Below are 22,243 nucleotides of genomic sequence, written 5' to 3' on the forward strand. Positions count from 1 at the left end.
TACAACCTTTACCTGGAGGTGGGTGGTAGCATCATTTTGGGTATCAGGAAAGGCTTCTTGAAGAAGGAGGCATCTGAGTTGGGTGTTGAAGACAAGGAAGGACTTCAAAAGGTGGAGATTATGGTAGTGAGGGATTGCAATTTAATTGTAAGTTCTGACCACTCTGTTGTGTGGACATTTTGGTTTCTGGAGTGGGATACTGGAGTGGAAACTGACCAAATCAGTTCAAGGAGAAACAGTCAGTTTGATAAAAGAGGGAGATGTAAACTGTTAGAGTGCAAGGGAGAGAACAGAGGTAAAAGCCTTTGGCAAAAACCAAAATTGGGGATGACTACCATGCAGTCCATCACTTCATTTACATAGAGATGCTTAAAGGGTTTTGAAGGTTATGACTGAGAAATTATAAATCAAATAACTGGGTACTATGAGGCAATTTTGCATAAGGACTGAGAAGGTCACACCTGACAGAAAAGTAGATATTTTGACTTTCTCTTCACGAGGAGAAGATGAGTCATGAAATGTTAGGAGTTTCTACTCTGAGGCATTAGAGGTAAAAAGATAAACAGAGCAGGAGTTAAAAGAAGAAGAAATCAGAAGAAAAACTCCCTAGGGAAGAAAGAATGCACAGATTGGCAGGATTTGAGCACAGCTGACAGGTCTATATGTGAGGAACTGTTTGATTGGAGGCCAACGCTATTGGAAATTGATTGGAGGAATGTAGAATCTTCCTCATTTGTGAGGAACTGACTAGGCTTATCGTCATTTAGCACTCTCTGTATTCAGAGAGAGATGAAATCTCTCAGGACCTTGCCTGTTTTTCTTTACTGTCATCTGTGGCTTGAGAGGAGATATAGAGGGGTAAAGAAGATTAGCATTGACTTTGTTGTGAGTTATATTGATCAAAGAAGAGGCATAGCTCTGCTGAGAGATGACTAGAGAAAACAGTACTCTGCTATCAGAAAAGTAGGTGGAGGAAAAACTACATAGTTTTGTCACTATCCTCACTATCTTGTATACAATACTCTATTTCCTTCTATGGATTGAGAAGGGGAAACCCCTTGTATCCCATAGACGGTAGACCTGATTAACCTGAACAATTCTAAACTTAAGAGAACTGCTCTTTTATTGAAAGATTATAATACTGATATATGTATGTATTTCCCTTAAAGAGAGTACTGCCTTCTCAATGCGTTGACATTTCATGTTTCTATATGAAAAGAGCTGGACATTGCTACAGCATCCCTAGAATAGCAGAGAAGAGTTTGTTTGTTTTTGGACTAGCAGGTGATATATGAGGTGATAACTGTATGACTGTCCCACAAAAAGGTCATAGATATGAAGACCTTCGATTCAGAGTTGGGAGTTGTCCCAAGCGCACGAATCTCCTTATTCACATGTCTCACTGTTAGGTTTCTCTGTGCGCTCACTTTCCACCATGGACTTGGTATGCATTGATGGGAGAATATCCCCCAGGCTCAAGGGTAGACTGTTATATTTTGATCATTCTTTGATTGAGTAGAAGTTTGCACCATTCTCTTTCACACATGAAACATTTACTAAACAATAAGGCAAAAGCAAGATGAATGTTTGTAAATGGTCTAGAAAAGAAATCACTCCTAGCACCGTCTACCCTTTCGCCATCACTCTCACCATGAAAACAGAAAGGGGACTATTTAGAAGTGAGAGCTGTTTCATAATTTTTCTTGTTTCACTGGTTGGCACGACTCCAAATCTTAAACAAATTGTTTCTCATTTGTGAGCTTTTTGAACAGAGCTGGACTTTTCCTCAAGGAGGAGAAGCCTGTCAGACTACAAAGGAAAGTTGTCCTGCTTGGCAGGGATTGTCCTCTCCTGGCATAACTTTCCAGAGCTCAGGATCACCATCATAACAGAATGAAGCACCAGAGTAGGGTTTTTGGGTTGTGTGATACATTTTTTAAACCACATAAAATGGAGACCATAAGTGATGATAAACAAATTTGAGCTAAAACCTCCCTCTGATTGAAACTTTGACCTTCAGTGAAATGATCTTGTAGTAACATATTTTCCATCCTTTTTCCTTTCTCTGTAGCCATAATAAATTGGAAAAATCTCTATTAATTTTTTATTTTACTTTGAAGCCTCACAAATATGTTTTCTCCCCTTAATATATCTTGTATAATATAGTGAAGATATGGAGATGATGTGAGAAACTTTTTTTTAAGACAGGGAAAGAGAATGCTGAGAATAGAGCTTGGTTCAATCCTATTCAATTCATTCCAAGGATACATTCATTAAGCACCTATGGTATACTGGGCAACATACTGGTCACTTGAGATGCAAAGACAAAAACAAAACAATCCTTGACATTAAGGAGCTTACATTCTCCTGGGAAAGGGGCGGGGGAATCAATTAATCACTAGGTATTTATTAAGGATCTCCTATGTATCAAGAACTATGCTAGTCTCTGAATACTACAGATACACAGTAAAGTAAATCCAAGGTAATCTCTGTATGTGGGAAGATCATCTGAGGAAATTGGAGCTTAGATGGCACCTGAGCTGAGCTTTGAAGGACCGTACAGATTCTGAAAGGTACCATTAAGTATGCTTCAAGCATGGGAGATGGCAAAATGGATTGAAAGATTCTCTTTCCTTTATTTTTTTTAATGATTATACATAAGGTAGTATAATATGAGAACAGGGACATAAATGATATATGTAAAGATACAATTGGAATGATTTACAAGTGACATACCTTAGAATTTTGATTATAACCTTCTAAGTTAGGTCTTGATTCCATAAAATCAGCAACTAATTCAATTTTTGCATGGCTTCTTTTTGCCTACTTGATTATCAGGAGTTGAAAAATAAAAGCCCTGTGACACGCGACAATTTAGCTTAGCAACATTTTTCTCACCAGCTGCAAAAATAAATATAAAAATGGGAGAGGGGATTTTTCCATTCTCCCGCTGGAGAGTATTCTGATCCCTAGAACTGATTTTATAGCTCATTGGCCTCGGAAAGTGGAAATGTGTGAATGCTTCTTGAAGGTTCCATGTGTGATTTTGCCATTGAAATATCAGGCTTTGAGCCCTTTCAAAGAGAAGAGATTGGACCAGCTTTCTTGGCAAGAGCTGGTAATATGACCAGTTCTGCCTAAATATTTCTATGGAGGGAGACCGTGAATCTCTTCTACTCTAGCAAAATATCATGACAGCAGCCTCTTTTTCATAAATTATGTGCTTTGGTAATTGGAATTTGAGAGGGCTTTTAATGTTTCTCCCCAAAGTTTTCCCTTTGTGATTTGAAAGAATACACTCACTATAATTTATTCTTTTAAGGCACCAGTGCGTATTAAAGAGTTACAGTATTTTTTAATGAAGTGTGTTCTTTTTGTTGGGATGGGAACCAAAATTGCTTCTTATCCATAATTCAACTTGTAATTATCCATGTAATACTAACGACAGCAACAATCACATTCTGAGGTTATGTTTTAGTTGCCAATTTCTTATCACAACTAATTTTTCTTTTTCATTTTATAGAAGGCTAATGAGATGTCAGTTGTTAGTCCCATATCACAGAGGGTAGAAACTGAGGTTTGGAAAGTTGAATGACTTTCTCTTCTTGCCCAGGATTATGAATTTTAGTTCTGTAGTGGGAATTTAGAGATGACCTAGTCCACCACTGACATTTTACAGAGAAGGAAGTGACTTGCCTAGGGTCACATAGCTAGTGTGTGACAGAGTTTGGTTTTGAACCCAAATCTTTTGACTCCCAAGTCAAGGAGGCTTTTCCATTATACCACAGCTTTCCTCCAAATAGTAGGTAATAGAGTCGTATTTCATAGAGCTTCAAGGGACTTTAGAGGCCATCTGAGCTAATCCTCTTAGAATACAGATAAGGAAACTGAGATCCAAGGTAGTTAACCAACTTCTTCAAGTCTCGAAGTAATAAATATCAAAGGTAGGATTAGAACCCAGATCCTCTGATTTCACAATCATTGCTTTCTCTATAGCAGCACATCTATTTTCTTGACCTCCTGATTTATTTTTGGTTTTACTTTGCAGTTTCAGAAGACATTTGAGTCCCTCAAAAATGCATCCAACAAATCTGATCTGCAGAAAACTTACCAGAAACTTGGCAAGGAGCTAGAAAATCTGGATTATTTGGCCCACAAACGCCAGCAGGTAAAGAGAAAAAGTCATGAACAATGGGAAAGTTAAATATTTTATGACTCGTCGAATGTCTTAATTGGCCTTTGTACTTGTCAGTTTCTTTGTAGGAGAATATGGCAGTGATGGTTCTAGGGGACTTGGTCCAAGAATACATGAAAAAACAGAGGAGTATCAAACTGACTTGGTGTGATGATTTAGCCTCATTCTCAACCTTTCTCTGAATTTATTTAGCCCTTATCCCTCCTTCTGATCCACTTGTCAATCTATGAGGGTCTAGTTACCCATGAGGCTACTCCACTTAAGAGGCAAGAAGGGAGTTTTGACTGCTTTTAGCAGGATTGAACTTATTTTTGGGATTTACAAAAGGTCAGTTTGAGGAGAAAAAAAACAGGGAGGTTTTGTATGTGCATATACAAAATGAGGAAAGAAAATGATGTTGAAAAAGGCCCTCAAGTGAGTTGATGATTGGTATGTTTGATTTACTTTTGAAATCTAGGCAAATGGGAACATTTAAATAGAGCATCCGGTATCTAAGAGGTATAATATGCCTTCTGAGTACTTGAAGCAGCCATGAAATGCCTTCTCTCAGACATTTGTTCTTCCTTCTCTAGACTTCAAATTAAAATGAAAAAAATCTTTCTTTTATAGGGGTGGTTTAGAGTCAGAATTTGGAAGTCATGTTCTGTTGAAATTCCCATGCTTTATGTTCATATTCTTAAAGGTGGTGAACCCTGAAATTCTGCCCTGGGTCAGGATTCACTGTTTTGATGCCCCTGGGATTTTTTCTTCTGGAGTTTTTCTCAGTTTTAGATTACCACTAGGTGTCAGGGTTGACCAACACTTCAATTTCCATAGCCTCCTCTTAGCCCAGGCTGTTTGCTGTTTAAATTAGAAAATGTATTAGACTGCATGAAATTTGGGAATGTGTGCAGTGATGGATGGCATCTAGAAACATGACTAATTAGCTTGCCTGCATGGCTGGGTGCTGAGTTCATTACTAAGAGAGCTTGCTTTAGCATAGGGATAAATGTTACTGTTTTGACTGTCGTGGCCTTGGTCCAAGTTTTGGTCCCATTGGATGGGGCCTTTCATAACAAGGATTCCTGTTCTTGGTAATTGGTCATTATTGTTCATTCTACGACAATATCGTTTGGAAGAAGACTGTTTTTTCCTTTTATTTGTATCCCTAATGCTAAACCGACAGCCTGGCACATTGTAAACATCCAGTAAATGCTTATTGATTGATGGAAAGATGGGAGAATTGTATGCTTGCTGTAGCCCTAGCCTTGCTCCTGAGAAAAGATTAATATTAGAGCAGCTCTTATTTAGACAGGAAATAGAAGATAGAGGGCTAGCTTTGGGTTCTGAAGAACCTGGGTTCAGATCCTGTTTCTAACACATAAGGATTATGTGATTCTGAACCTCTCAGTGCTCTAGGCAACTCTACAAAACTCTTAAGTTAAAGGAGAGTTGCTGATTTGCATCTGTGGATTGGGAATTCCCAGTATTGATGGAATTACAGTTTTGCATCAAAAAGAAAAGCTTACTACTTTACTGTGAGAACTCCATCCAGCAGGTCTCTACTTTGCATCAAAGATAATAGAGTTAGAGCTAGAAGAGAACTTAGCAGCCATTTTGTCCAATCCTTTCATTTTACAGATGAGGAAACTGAGGTGCAGAGATGTCAAGTGACTTAGGTGCGGTGACACAGGCAGGTAGTGACAGGTTGGATTTGAACTCAGGTTCTCTGACTCTATATCCGGTACTCTTCCCATTGGTAGTACTCACTACCATTTAGCATGCAGGTCTTAGACAGTTGCCTGAGCTTTGGAGAGGTTAAATGTTGCCCATCATTGTTGTTTTTAATTTGCTTGAAAGTTTTTCTCCTCTTCTTCATTAACCCCTTTCATTATATCTCAGTGATTTTGAGGGGTACTTTTCTTCAATGATTGCTTTTTGGGGGATTGTTTTTTAGGAGTATTTCTACTTCTTCAATGATTCCCAAACTGTCCCTTGGGTAGGGGAACAAACCCCTATTTCTCTATTCCTTTAAAGACAGATTTTAATAATATCCTTGCTATGTTATGGGGGTGGAGATAGTGACAGATTAGGTGGTGATTTGGGGAGAATCAGTCAAGATGAAGGGAGTGGATGAGACCACATGATTCACAGTCAAATTGGGAGACTTTCTGGGTTCCCTAGGACTATGCTAGCTAGCTTCCTTGGAGCTGAGTTGTTTGGATGCCTGAGTTCTCTTGTACTGGTGAAAATCTTAGAACTAGCCCAGCTCTATCATTGGCGCAATATTTTTGAGATCTAACTCAGGAAGTATAAAGATGAGAAGAAGATGAGAAAAATGCTGAGGTGGGCTCAGAAATGATGCCAAAGATTCATCAAAGAAATTGAGGCTGTTTCGTTAGAAGACCTTGTCAGTACTGGCACATAATAGCTGCTTAATAAATTCTTTACTGACTGATTAAGATTGGTAGGACTGAGTCTTTGTTTAAAGGTTTTCAGCTGGGAAAGAATTAGGCATAAATCAAAGGACCTAGAGCTGGGAGGGACTTAAAGTATCATCTATTGTAATCTCCCCATTTCACAGATGAGGAAATTGAGGTCCATAGGTGAAATGGCTCACTCAAGATCATTTAGTAAGTTACTGAACTGGGAATTCAAAGCATGCTTTCTATCACTAAGTTGAGTGTTCTTCTCTCCATGCATACTGCTGCTTGGTTCCATGGACAGAAAGAGGAACAATTTATTGAAGCTACAAAGAGTTAGATTTTTGACTCAATATAAAGAAGAATTTTCTTACAATGAGAATTGTCCAAGAGTGTAATGGACTACCTCATAGAGTCATCTATTTAGAGCTGGAAGGGATATTAAAGTCAGTAGTCAGTTAATCAATATGCATTTATTAAGCACTGTACTATGTCCCAGGCATTGTGCCAAGCACTGAGCATACAAGGAAAAACAAAAGAATGTGCTTTCAATGAGCAACCAGTCTAATTAAGGAGATAGCATGAAAATCATGTAAAATGAACTGTGGACAGGATAAATAGGAAATAACAGAAGGAAAACACTAGAATTAAGGGGAAATCAGGAAATATTTTCAGTGGAAACTGAGACTTTATTTTGTACCTGAAAAAGGCCAGGAAAGCCAGGAGCTGGAGATAAATGGAGGGGGGTCATCTAATCAACCTCCTTATTTTATAGATATGGAAACTGAGATTTTCAGAGGTTTTCATTTATCTATGATCAGAAAAATAGCAGTACTAAGGAAGGATTGGAACCGAGATCATCCTGACTCCATGTTTATCACTGTACAGTATACAAGAATTTCTAATGGTTGATTCTCTACCACCCACCAGTGATCTTCAAGTGGAATCTGGGTGACTAGTTGTCAGGCTATTGTAGACAGGGTTTCTATCTAAGTAGATGACCCTTGAGGTCCTGTCCAACTCTGAGAGTCTATAATTTTAAGCAACAATTTCTGAGATTCTCTCTGACTTGTGGGAAAAGGAACTAACATTCAACCTACCAATATGGAGTGTCAACTTTGTAATTTTTCCTTCTACCATCAAGGTTTTGAATTCTTATAAAACGCATTCCTTCTTCAAAGTTTCCTCGATCCATTAGGAATCATAGCTTATATTTGTGAACTTTGGTCTCCTGGGAGAACTCACTGTGTTGACATGGTATGTGCACATTATTGCAAAATGACCATTTATATCCACACACCAGTCCTGGAATTCTCCTTCTTATCATCAATATTCCATTTTAGATTGGCTGACCTCATTGGCCCCCATTTAGGGAATACCATATCTGACTCTAGGTTTGCTCACACCAGCCCCACTCCTGAGATGTCCTCCTTCATTGTAAGCTATCCAGATCCTAGAATTATTAGTTTTAGAGATGAAAGAGACCTTAGAGAACTTTGGAGTCCAAAATTTTTACTGATGAGAAAACTTGAGGCCAGAGATTGAAAGTGATATTGAAGTGAGTAAGTTGTAGAGTCAGAATCCAAATCCAGATCTTTAGTCTCTGAATCCAATGTCTTTTCTTTGGATTCATGATGCCTTTTATCTAATTATTCTTTTATTTGTCAATCCAATTCTACCCATCTTTTCAGGTTCCACTCAATTCTGACCTTCTTCATGGAGAACTAGTCAACTCTGCCACCAGCTTCCAACACAGAGCTCTGTGAATAGCAGACACTTAATCGGTGTTTGTTGAATAACTGAAAGACTGAATCATCTCCTAGGCAGCTCTCTCTTATTAAACATAGGCTGAAATTTGTTCTACAATCTAGCATTTGATTTAATTTTAGCATAACTCAAAGTTACTTGTTTTAAGCTACATGTAATTGTAAATTACAGTGTAAAATTGCGAGAGGTTGAATGATCACTTTCCTGAGATATTGTTGAGGTAAATACTGCTCAGATATGGTGGGTACCAGATGACCTGACTCTGAAATTCTTTGATTCTATAATTAAAAAAAATTCTTCAGATAAAGGACAGAAGCATAAATTAGCATATTGCTTGGTGTACAGTAGACACCAAATCTTTGAATACCAAACACACCAGTCTATGACTCTATCTATGTATCTGTAATCTATCCCTATCCATTTATCATTTATCTACATATTTTTATCCTCCTCCTCCTCCTCTTCATCATTTAGATTTTAGGGTTACAAAGGACTTAAGAGGTCATATAATTCAATTTCAGCTCTTTGATTGTAGATTTTGAGCTGTAATGGTACTTAGAGGTCACCAAGCTCAGCTATCACTTTACAGATGAGAAACTGAGACTGAAAGAGATTAATTGACTTACCCAGGATCGTACAGGTACTAAAACAATAGAGCTTGGATATAAGTCTGGTGTCTCTGGCTCCAGATGCTGCACTGCCCCAAAATGCCCCAAGAGAGGTGAATTGTTTTGCATGGTGAATGAGTGATAGAGTGGAGACTGAAGATTGCACCTCCAATCCTTCCACTACATCATATTGCCTCAGTTACAAAGTAGAGGTAAAGAAGGTAGATAGTCACTTAGAGTACCACACATGATGGAGGATACAAAATAATATGAAATACTTTTCACTAACTGGACATATTTTGAGTACCAGAAAATTCTAGTCTCTATGCCACAACAGGTTTTTAATTGGGAATATTTCAGTTACATGTGAATAAAGATGAAGGTGGGCAGTAACCAAGCAAGATAAAGGCACTGAAACATAATGGTCACAAAGCTAGCCTTAGGAAGACTTGAGTTTGAGACCTGCCACAGCTACTTATGATCTATTTGACCCTGGGCAAGTCATTGGACCTTTCTTAGTCTCAGCTGATCTGCAAAATGAGGATAATAGTTATATCTACCTTATAAGGCTGTTGCGGTGAAATAAGGTTATATATGTAAAGCACTTTGAAAACCTGTATGTGCATACACATTAACTATTATTAATAAGTCCTCCTTATACTAGCCAGGTAATCATGGACAACTCATGCAATTTTTCATAGCCCCAAGCAACTTTCTAAGACTAAGTTATGGATGAGTTACTGCTCTATGGAGTTTCCACACTAGAAATTCCTTTCATTGATTAAATCACATATACAGATCTTTCTTTTCCACAAAACTCTACATAATATGTGTGCTTATATATATGTATGAGCACACATGTATATATGTATATATGAGCAATGTGTTCTTCTTCAGAACACATACAAATATACTCTCTAGTTCTGATCAATTACAACCACCTTGAAGATAGGGGATATCTTATACTTATTCTATACTTTCTCTCATGACTAGTACAGAGCCAGGCATGAAGTAGGGCTCAATGAATCAAACTGAGAAAGAATTTTTGAAAGAGATTTGACAGTTAGTACTCTGTCATTGAGTGTCTATAGAAAGCACAAGCCATTGTGCCCCCCCCCCCCCCATATAGGGCATATTTGATTGTGATATATTAAAGGTGGCATGTCTTAGAAAAAGGATAAAATTGAAGTTTTCAGTGCTTGTAGTCACAGCAATCTGTTGTGGAAAAAAGGGTCCTAGCTGGCTGAGGACCAGCTCTTGTGATCACATACTGTGTAGTTAATTTTTCCCATCATTTCAGTTGGATGTCATTTAACAGGATATCATACCTTATTTTGAGATGATTTCAGTGTTAAATAGTTGTTATCTCTCATCTAGATGACTTGAGTTCATCTTTGTAGATAACACCAACAGAGCATTGTATATTTAGTACCATTTGAATGGAAAGGAAGCTCAACCATGTGGATTTTTCTCTTTCAAGTCTCCTCATTGCCCTTAACTGAAGCTGATATGGTATGCCATACAGTCTGCTCACTGGTCATTTTATTTTGGATATTCTGAGGCTTGCCCTTTGTAAAATGTAGTGCCCAGGGCTGATCACATCCCTCTAAATGTTGCAAGACCCGATTAGGGTTTGGTGGGACATTCCCTTTGAAATTTCCTGCTTGATGTAGAGTAAGATTGAATTCACTGTTTTGGCTTTCTATTGGCTTGCATTGAGCTTACAGCCTACAAGAACCTCCAAATCTTTTTCTCAGAAAATGTTGTCCAGCCATGTGTCTGCCATGCTGAAGCAGCAATATAGTGTTTTCTTAATAAGGGAGGAAGATGCTGGTTTATTTAATGGGTACATTACAAACAGCACAAAGAACAGAAGGCGAGAGATGCCAGGCATAATCTTTAAGTATGTCAGGATTACAGACCTGGGGGTATTAAAGAATCACAGACAGACCCTGGGGGGATGTTTAGATATTTATTCCCACTCACTCATTATACAGATGAAGAAACTGAGGCTTGACAAGTTGAAGGATTTACCCAAGGTCACAAAGTCATTAATGGTTATCCTGGGATTTGGTTGCAGGCCCTTAAATTCCAAATTCATAACTGTTCCCCACGATAGCATGTTACTTCTTATCTTAGCTTTTTTGTAATGGATTTGTGGAAAAATATTGCTTGGCTGGGCATGTGAGTATAGTGGAATATAGCTAAGAAAATGCTATTTCAGTGAATTGGTTTCTGTTTTTAACAAGAATTTAAGTAACTTGAATATGCCATTTTTTTTGAGAAATACCATAAAAAATGAATTATTTGTGTGAGCAGGTCAGCTGTATACACAATATGTTGCAGTTTATAACTCCTCCCCCCCCCATCCCAAAGGCTCACAGATTATCTGATATCAAGTAAACTCTTGAGTAGAATGACAGTAGGAATTGTTTCATTGTTTTTCTTTGAATTATCAAGGCTTAGAGCAGTGCCTGACATACAAGTAGTCACTTCCCTCATGGCCTCAGCTTCCTTACTTGATTCATTGATGGCGATATTCCTTCACAAGGCATATAGCACCTTGGCCATTTGACTCTTTTTGTAGGACAATCCCAGTCCTGGTTTGCTATATTAGCAGTGGTCTGCAACTGTGTTTGAAAGGTCTTGATGTGACTCAAACCCCTGCACCTGGAAGGTCAACTTATTGGAATAGCATGGATGTATTTCATAACAATAGACTACCTCAGGGGTGTTAAATTTGGTATAAATTGGTGCAGTGAGAGGTGTACTAGATTTAAAGCCAGAGGACCTGGGTTTGAGTCTTAGCTCTTCTATTTACTATTCTTCTGACCTGTCACTTTTCCTCTCAAGACTTCAGCTTCTTCATTTGTAAAATGAGAAGAATGGGGTAGATGAATTCTAAATCTCTCGTACTATGATAGAATGATCTAACTTACCTTGGGCAGCTAGATGGCAAAGTGGATAGCGTGTTAGGTCTGGAGTTAGGAAGATCTGAATTCAAATTTGACCTCAGATATTTACTAGTTTTGTGATCCTGGGCAAGTCACTTTAACCCTGTGTACCTCTGTTTCTTCATCAGTAAAGTGAGCTGGAGAAGAAAACGGCAAGCCACTCCAGTATCTCTGTCAAAGAAAATTTGAAATCAGGTCATGAAGAGTTGGACATAACTGAAAACCACTGTAGAAAAACAATAACTATGAGACTAAAAAGGTGTAGTACACAGACCTGACCAAACTGAAAACAAAACTATAAGAGTTGTCATGGTTCATAGTCCAGAGGGCAATATTTCACTTAGACCATCCCTCTCCAAAGCAAGCACAGCAGTGACAGAACTCTTCCAGTCATTGCCTCAGCTCTACACGCCAGAATCCACATTTTTGGTGAGGTGATCAGGGTTAAGTGACTTGCCCAGGGTCACACAGTTAGAAAGTGTCAAGTATCTGAGGCTGAATTTGAGCTCAGGTCCTCTTGACTCAAGGGTTGGTGCTCTGTTCACTGTGCCACCTAGCTGCCTCCATCAGAGAAAACTTTCCATCTATTTTCTTCCCTTACAGGGCAGAAAAGAATGACCTCCATGGAGCATAAGGATAGAAAAAAGGAAACAGAATGATGTTGCCTCAGGAATTGTAAACTCCTTGAGACGAGGGGACAGTTATCCTTTGTCTTTCTATCACCAGTGCTTAGCAAAGTGCCTGACACAGTGAGCACCTATTGAGTGAATGTTTAGTGATTGATTGTTTCATTTATTGGATATTATAAAAATATAAAGTAGAATTTCTTACCAGGATTATTCAGTCCTAGAATGGAGGTTGTAACATCTTGCTTTCTGAAGATCTTGGTCAATTAAGTGTAGATCTTGTCCTGTTATTCTGTGGCCATCTGATCTAGAGGTCTGCTGGACAAAGAAAACAGAGAGATTAGCTCTAAATGGGAACTTTTAAGGACTTAGGCTTGTGCTTCTAAAGACTGAAGATCTACTTAAGGTTGAGCTCCTAGTCAATGGAATATGCTAATTATCCTACTAGGAGAGAATGTCTCCAACCCCATGTTCTGTCCAAATGTCTCCAAACTGTGAAAAGCCCTTTCCTTTGATTTCTCTTCTTCATTTAAAATATATTCATGTCTGCCTTAAGTGAGTGGGGAAACTCATCAGAGTCATAACTAGGGGGAGACAGCTGGGACTTTTCACCAGGGTATCAAATTTAGATAATTATGAAAACATTTGCAGTTTTTTGACAGTGTAGAAACAACAAAGCTTTGTTAGCAAAAATAATAACTTGAAATCATAAGCTACCAGATGGTGGTCTGGGTTATATTCCTTTATTCTCTTTCACATAGCAGCCTCTGTAGCAGAGGTTTTAGCCCACCTTCTGCCCCCTCCTCAGCTGAGTTCATACATCAGGTATGATTTGTGGTTCTTACCTCAAGTGCAGAAATTCCTAGTTATAACTTTGTGACCCAAGTGGTTTATTGTTCTTGGTCACCCAATTATACAATAAGTATTCATTAAGTGCCTAAAAACTTGCCAGGCACTGTGCTAGGTGTTATGGATACAAAGATATCCAACAAAAATGAATCATTTTATATATGTCTTTTAATCAAAGTCTTAGCAAAAATGATCATTTTAAACCTTCTATTGTTCATTTCCCTGGTGATCTCAAAGCACTGTAGACTTTATTTTAAAATGGTACCTCATATCAGAGTCAAAACCCTGCTCATGCATGCCACATGAATCATATCTCTTATTCAATTATACAGTCACTTGTTCCCAGGAGGTAAGGAAGTATGTGTGTGTGTGTGTGTGTGTGTGTGTGTGTGTGTGAGTGTGTGTATGTATGTACACACCCTTCCACCATTTTATGATATGGACACAGCAGGAGGTTGACAAATGATTCAAAGTCATTCTATGTTAGGGACATATACAGGATTAAACTTTAAATCTCCCAATCCAGAGCCCATTACAGTACCCATTTTACTACTTCATGAACTGCTAAACTTTATGGAGTGATTGCTTTTTCTGTAGTTACTGTCAGACGAAGAAAAAACCTGCTGTGTATTTCTGTCTCTGTATAAGTTTCTTCAGATTTGTTTTTGAATGAATAAACAATATGCTGACTGCCATGCAGGTGCTTTTCCTTTGAAATTTGAATGCAACCATCACCGCCATCATTATCATCATCCATAGCAACCTCACCTTCCTTCTCCTTTCAGATACTCTAGTGCACTGATTTCCTATCCATATCTGCCCATGCTGGGCTGTGTCCCCTGCTCACTGTCTCTTGATGTCATGAGGAACACACAGACTGTCCCCTGGTTATCACTTTTCCTCTTTCCTCATGGGAAGAGCGTGATTCCTTTTTACCCCTCATCTGTTTCTTTGATGACTCCGCTTCCTTTGCTTCTGTTTTAGGAAGAGCCTTGGCTCTGCAGTCATAAGGGTTTGAATGATAGAATCTGTCTAAGTATCTTGAACAAGTCAGTTGACATCTCTGAGGCTCATTTTCTTTGTTTAAAAATGAGCATACTTGACTGGATGGCTTCTGAGACCCCTTCCAACTCTAGATTTGTGGTTCCATTATGTTGACTGAGTCCTGTAATATCTCTGCTGCTCAGTTTCCTCATTGGTAAATGTATGGAGTGGGTGACCTCTAAGGTCCCTTCTAGCTCAAAATTTGTCTTCTAAAAAGTGAAAGAAGGCAGCTATATGGCTCAGTGGTTAGGGTGCTGGGCCTGTAATCAGAAAGATGAGTTCAGACATGGCTTCAGACACTTTCTAGCTTTGTGACCTTGGACAAATCACTTAACCTCAGATTGCCTAGGGGGCAGCTAGGTGGCTCAGTGGATAGAATGCTAGGCCTGGAGTAAGGAAGACCTGTATTTCAAACCCAGCCTCACACATTCACTAGCTATATGGCCCTGAACAAGTCACTTAAACTCTGTTTGCCTAACTGCTGGGAAAGGAAATGGCAAACCACTCTATTATCTTTGCCAGGAAAGCCCCACGTGTGTTCCATGGGGTCACAGAAGAGTTGGACACAACTGAACAACAAGAAGTGAGATGATTGGGTTAGATGGCTTCTGAGTTCCCTTCAGACTCTATATTCAGGCCTATCATCTTGGACAAGCAAAAAAAAAAATCTCTGGGGCTCAGTTTCCCCATTTGTAAAACGAGAGGGCTCTTTCCTGCTCTATATTCTTGACCCTATGATCTTTGTTGGTTATGTGTTTCTGCCTACTCACACCTACTGTGGGCCTCTCCATAGCCTTCTGGGTAGTCATTATTTTCAATTCCTCAGAGACTGTAGTGTTCCACAAGTCACTGCCATACAACACTGATAGTAACTGACATTAATACATGACTTCAAAATTAGCAAAATGCTTTCCAGCACCTCAGATGAGCCTTATGACAACATGCTAAAACAGATACTCTAGATTTCATTGTTCTCATATGACAGACAAGGCTCCAAGTAACTTAACTGAACAGGGTCAGTCAGGAAACCTTAGAGGTAGGATTTGAAAATGCATACGCTTGTTTCCAAGTCCACTCCCCAGCCTGCTCTGCCTGGCAGTGATGTCAATGGTCATGATGTTCTAGGAGAGTTGTGTTGTGTTTGCAGCATTCCAGAGAAGGCCCCTCTGGAGTCCTGAGATTGGATTTTCTCTTCCTTCCAGTTGCCTTCTGGAGTTTGGTTTCTCAGCAGGACTTTGGAAAGAATGTAAGAATGGATATTGCTGAGCTGCAGGTAGTAGGAGAGATTTATGGAATCTTTTACAAGGTTGTTTGTGATGAGATATTTTGCCTAGTGGGCAGCTTGTAACTGTTTTATATAGGGAAATGTAGAGATATTTAATGTTTTGTTGTAGGATGTTTTTAAAATTTATAAGGCAGAATAGAAATTTCTGAGGTCATATAAGTGTCACTGTATCAAGGTGATTACTGGTCTGTGTTTTCCAAATTGGCTCACCCCGTTTGATGACTCAGTTCCATGCACTAAGTATTTATTAACTACCTACTATGTGTTAGAGAAGTATTGGGCATACAAAGACAAAAGGAGCCAACAGCAAGCATTTATTCACCACCTACTCTGTGTTGGAAAAGCACTAGACATGAAAAGACAAAAAAAAGCTAATCAAGAAACATTTAGTAACTGCCTACTATGTGTTAGAGAAGCTTTGGACACTGCAAAGACAAAAACAACCAATCAACAATCCCTAATGTATATCTGGCACATTTGTCTGCCTGGCTTGCTGTTCACTCATTTCAGTTGTGTCCAACTCTTTGAAAACCCATTTGGAGTTTTCTTGACAAAGATACTAGAGTTCTTCATCTCATTTTATAGATAAGGAAACAGGCAAACAGGGTTAAGTGACTTGCCCAGGGTCACACAGTTATTAAGTATCTGAGGACAGACTTGAACTCACAAAGATGTCTTTCTGACTAAATCCCTGTGCTGTGACAGAAATCCAAAAACAAAAATTAAAGATCTTGTCTTCAATGAAAAAATTGGTGCCTCAAGGATCTTATAGTCTAAGGTTGGGATGTAAGGATTATATACAATGCAAATAGAAAGATAAATACAGAGTAATAATCATAGTAGTTCACATTTATGCATTGCTTAAGGTTTTGGAAATATTCATATACATTATCTCTTTTGATCCCATGACAATTCTGTTATTTGATGCCATAACTTTAGGTACTATTATTATAATACCCATTTGACTTATGAGAAAACTGAGACTCATATGCAGCTAGAAAGCATCAGAGGCCCATTTGAACTCAGAGCTTTCTAACTCAAAGTCTAGTGCTCTGTCCGCTACATGATAGGTAATTTGGTACCCAAGAGAACACTCATAATGGGAAGAATCCCAGAAGGCTTCATGTAGTAGGCGGCACTGAAGAGGAACCTTTAAGAAAGCCAGGGATTCTGAGAGACTTCGGTGAGTGATTTTCAAGCATTAGGGACAATTTGTGTAAAGGTATGCAGGGAGAAGGTGGAATTCCAAATTTGTGGAATAGTAACTGGACTAGTTTAGTCGGAATGAGGTATGTGAAAAGGACTAATGTGCAACAGGTGTAGGAAGGGAGGTTGGAGTCACTGGTGAAAAGGACTTCGAATAATTGTGTAGGTTTCAAGTTGTATTTGAAGAAGAAAAGACTTCAGCAGAAGTGGTTGAAATCACGACAGAGAGAGTCATTGTTAGCTCAAGCTTTCCTCATGGTCACTGTAGTTATGGGTACAGTATTGTTAGGACTCTGGGTGTGTTTGGGGTAAGCATCACCAAATCATCATCATCATGCTCAAACATTGAATCCAAATGTTCATATGCTGAAATCCACATCTTTCTGAAGCAACTAAGGAAAGAACTCAAATTTCTGTAATACTTTAACGGTACATGTTTCCCATCAAAATAACCTTTATGACGTAGGTAGTACAGATATTATCACCTCCATGTTATGGATGAGGAAATAGAGTCCTTGAGTTGATGTGCCTGCCAGGAAGCCAAGGCTAGAAAGAAGTTTTCTAGTGCCCCATCCGCCATATTACCTCTCTTTTTCTAGCTTTATCAAGGTTCCTAAGTATTATTGGCCTCTTCCCAGAAGCCTAGAATGGGCTTTGGTGGACAAGTATCGGTAGTCAGTAATGGTAGAGGTCCTAAAGAATTTCAGTCCTAAATAAATGTAAGGTTTCTTGAGGGTGGGTTGTATCTAGAACACTTTCACTGTTTCTCTTTTACTGGTGGAGACATTTGCATAGTACCTGGCACATCAGTCAGTTCATTCATTTTTAATTCATGTCCAACTCTTTGTGACCCTATTCTGGGTTTTCTTGGCAAAGATACTGAAGTGGTTCACCATTTTCTTCTCCAGCTCATTTTACAAATGAGGAAACTGAGGCAAGCGGGGTTAAATGACTAGGACAGAGTCACACAGTTAGTAAGTATCTGAGGCTAGATTTGAACTCAGCAAGATGAATCTTCTTAATTCAAGGCCTGGCATTCTATCCACTGTGCCACCTACCTGCCCTAGCACAAAGTAGGCACTTAGTTAATACTTGTTCCCTATCCTTCAGTCCTTCCTGGTTGGGCCTGAGGGATCTGGACTCTTAATAACTACTGGGATTCTGGACTGGACTTAAACTTATGCAGAGGGATCACAGGAGACCTGTAGCATTATAACCCCTTGAGCTTGTCAAGGTTTTGGAGAACTCCAAGGTGCAATCCAGCACTTGAGTTGTTCAGAAGATCGGCTTGAATGACAAACTGGAGGAGCAGGAAATCCCACCTAGAACAGCTTCAGAGCAGGTGTGGGAACTTGAGTGCTTTTAAGTGGAAAACCAATAGCTGTTCTACCTTTAAGCAGAAGGTACAAAGGCATTGCAATATAGTAATGGTAGTAGTTCACATTCCCAAAGCACTTGCCTTAAAACCATCTTGTGAGATGGTTAGGGAAAGAATTGTTACTCCCATTTAACAGAGGATACTCTGAGACCTAGAGAGCTTTAATGATCTGCAACAAAATGATATAATGCAATGTCATTTAAAAAAAATTGTGTGCAGACAATTGTGCATGACAATAGGAGCAGATAAATAACACAGAACCATTGCTCTGAAGGAGACTTTAGTAGAATACTAAGACACTAGCATAGATAACTGCAATATGTAATATTATATAATTAAAAAGCTATGATCCCAAGGGCTTCAGGAAGTTGCAGTGCACAGCTAGTAAATACGTGAGTGCTGCTGAGTGAACATTCACACATTTAGAGATGGAGTGGGGTAGTATTGTAATTTCATGTAGACTCAGTAAGAGCACTAACCAGCTGTGGCCAGGCCTGGGGCAAAATTGATTTTAAGGGTGGAAGATGATGAAGATAGCCCCGTGTAGCTCTGAGGACAGTCGCTCTATAGGTATAGTCATGATAAGAGAAGAAGGGACACAGTCCTTCAACCTTGCAGGGGTTAGGGAATGGAGGAGAAGTGCCCTCCAGGTGTGGCTGAGGATGGTTACACTATAATACAAAGTAGGACCATAGTGGTCTCTGTGCAGTGTCATCAAGAAAATAGATGGCATCCGGTCATTTCTTGTCATCCAGGAAGTGCACCCCCCCGGATGCTAACACTTTAGAACAAAACCTCTTTTGCCCTCTGTTCATATTACATATATATAGTCAACTTATGCATTCCTCTCCATTTGTACCAAGAGAAAATGCCCGAATGAGTACTAGCTTTCCTTTCTCTGGCAGAAAGATGCTTGCTCCTGCTTGGGCTCCTCCCATCAGAAGCAGTGCCATTAACATTCCCATAGTGCTCTTGGCCCTGATTCAAAGGATGTTTGGTGGCAGCTTCAGTGAATCCAATGGTCCTGCCCTCAATCTGCTGACAGTGGGGCTTCTGAATACTAGCACACCAATCACACCTGTCGTTTTCTGCTGACAGGATGCAGTTTGTTTGACTGAGGCTGTGTGCCTTGAGGCTTGTCTAATATGCAATGAGAACTTCAATTTGCAGCTTATTATTTAAGCATTCTATTTGGGATCTCTGAAACAATCATTTCCTGAGCATTTCTGTGTTTCAGTATTGATACTGAAGAGGAAATTGACTAGCTGCCTGCTGTCTTTGGTGCTCTAAGCTCGGCTGTGGTAGGAGACTTTCTGAAGCATATAGATCTGTGTTGCATTTATCCTAGAGAAAAAAGCCCTTCCAGAAGATGGAGTACCCTTACTAGTCTGCTCAGCACTTTGTTGCCAACGTGTGTGTGCGTGTGTGTGTGTGTGTGTGTGTGTGCGTGTGTGTGTGATCACGGGTGCATGGGCAAGCAGATTTACTTTGGTGAACTCCAAATACAAACACTGCAAAAATATAAATTAACCTAATTTATATCTTTCAAGTTCCTGATTACTCTTTAGATGGTAGGTCTTCAGAAATTCAGTTATGTAAACAGATTTTCATTTCTTTCCAGCAAAAAGAAAACCCATTAGATCAACAGCATTTCACTGAGATTTGTTAGTAGATTTTTCTACATCAAGATTATAAGATTCATGGAGGCATTGTTCATGTTTGTTCTTCTTTTTGACTATATTATAAACTCGATCTACCTCTCTGCCACTCTCCTTTTTAGTTAGAATGTTCAATATTGGTATGTGACAGTTTTCTCTAAATACATGCCCCTTGGATGATTGTGGCATCTGGTAGTACCACGGCTAAGGATTTGTCATCTACTTCATTATAAAGCCTCTGTTCCAAAAGAACTGTATGAGCCTATTAGAGATAGACTCAATTAAGTACTTAACGAGCTGTGGCTGCGTGCACAAAGGCAGTAGTGTGGTCAGATTATGAGGGGCATCTGGCCCCAGAAATGATGGAATTCCTGACCAGTGCTTCTGAAAAACACAGAGGCCAACATGGAATTCTTTCTTTCTTTGCATTTATATGTGCAATGCCTAGCATGGTATCTGACACATAGTAGGTGCTTAATAAATGCTGATTGACTGATAGAGAAAGAAGAAAACACATAAGGCAGAGATCTATGAGAGTTGGAATTATTGTAATTTTGTATAATCCTTTTCTTTTTGTTCTTCCTAGGAATAAAGGAAGACAATCAGTCAGTCTACAAGCATTTAGTAAGCACCTTTTAATGCTACTTGCTAAGCTAGGCTCTGGAAGTACAAATACAAAGAATGAAACCACCCCTAATCACAAGGAGCTAACATTTCAATGGGGATCATAACAAGAACATACAGAATTATATACAGAATGACTATAAAGAAAATAAATAAAAATTAAGATAAAATAGTTAAACTTAGTTTGAAAGCGAAGACACTACCAGTTGTGTGTATGTATGTGTGTGTGTGTCTGCCTGTCTGTCTATCTGTGTGTTCCAGCCTTGATAGATGGAATTTACAAATGTTTGTGTTTGGATCAGAGTAATTCAGATTGACTTTAGATATGCTAAGGTGAGAACCTATAGCTTAATTTGTAGGTTGGAGCCAGATTGTAGGAGGTCCAGACTAGCAGGCTAAGGAGCTGTACTTTGATGAATAGGCAATAGGGAGCTATGGAAGGTTGACATTTCATCAACTATCTCTGGGTGTTTACACTGGTAGTTTCCCATACTTGGAATTCACCTGATACTCATTGCAATCCTATAGAGTCACTTTTTTCCATTTAAAATGTTTTTTCACTAGGGATATGGTTCTGAGTCACTTTATCTAAGTAAGTGACATATAAATCCTTTCCCTTTAACATTTATTTTAAAATTTTGAATTCCAAATTCTTTCCCTCCTTGCAGTCCCTCTTCCTGACCATTGTGAGGACAACTGTCTGATATCCATTGCACATATGAAGTCTTGCAAAACATATTTCCATATTAGCTATGTTACAAAAAAAGCAAGAAAAATTAAAAAAAAACCTGCTTCAATCTGCCCTCAGAGTTCATCATTTCTTTCTCTGGATGTGGGTAGCATTTTTCACTCTGAGTCTTTTGAAATTGTTGTGGATCATTGTATTGATCAGAGTACCTAAGTTTTTCACAGTTGATCATTACAATCTTGCTTTTACTATAAGACGTATTCTCCAGGTTCTGCTCACTTGGTCTTCTCAGGTTTTTCTAAATAGTTGATCTCTTCCTTCAAGATACAACTCAGGCACTACTGTTTACTTGAAGTCTTTCCTAATCCTCCTAGCTTTTGGTGGCATTTCTTCCAAACTGCTTTGCATTTGATTACTTTTAATTTATTTGCATCATTTTCTAAAATATTTATTCTTCCTATATGTATATATCCTTGCTTTCTCTCCCAGGCATCTTGGAATATAAAGCTCAAGAGTAGGGATTATTTCATTCTTTGAGTGTGTATGTCTAATGCCTAGCATGGTGCCTGACATACAGTAAGCACTTTATAAATGCTTTTGGATTGATAAATATTCATAATACGCTTAGTGTCAATAACTAATGACAACATGACATTTATGTTGCACATTAAGTTTTTCAGAGTGCTTTATGTACCTTATAATGGATATCGGCTTGTCATGGCTCCTTCATCTTGGAGCATTGTAAGAGAACATTTCCATTAAGGGGTTGGTGTTTGGCACTGGAATCTCTGAAGTGAACATCTGATCAAAGAGGGCTAGTGAAAGAAGCAGACACAGACTTGACCTGAGGCGATCAATGGAAATTGACTCTCTATGGTGGTATTGATGATGGCTCCTTTGTTATGTCATAAAATGCTAGGGTGATTTTGAGGAACTTTTGTGTCTTTGCAGTTTGAAGG

The 22,243-nt window shown here is 38.9% G+C and overlaps 1 protein-coding gene across 3 annotated transcripts in view; it reads left to right on the forward strand.

Annotated features, from left to right (window-relative positions):
- The window catches only part of CTNNA3 (catenin alpha 3), a 1,968,199-nt gene that overhangs the window by 124,223 nt on the left and 1,821,733 nt on the right, over positions 1-22,243 (forward strand). For all 3 annotated transcript variants that reach the window (XM_072628816.1, XM_072628814.1, XM_072628812.1), the window contains exon 5: positions 4,049-4,168. In XM_072628816.1, the coding sequence (XP_072484917.1) occupies positions 4,049-4,168 (120 nt within the window). The remainder of the gene's footprint in view (positions 1-4,048; positions 4,169-22,243) is intronic.

This window comes from Notamacropus eugenii, chromosome 1 (assembly GCF_028372415.1).
Source record: "Notamacropus eugenii isolate mMacEug1 chromosome 1, mMacEug1.pri_v2, whole genome shotgun sequence".
In the NCBI taxonomy this organism is placed as follows: Eukaryota; Metazoa; Chordata; class Mammalia; order Diprotodontia; family Macropodidae; genus Notamacropus; species Notamacropus eugenii.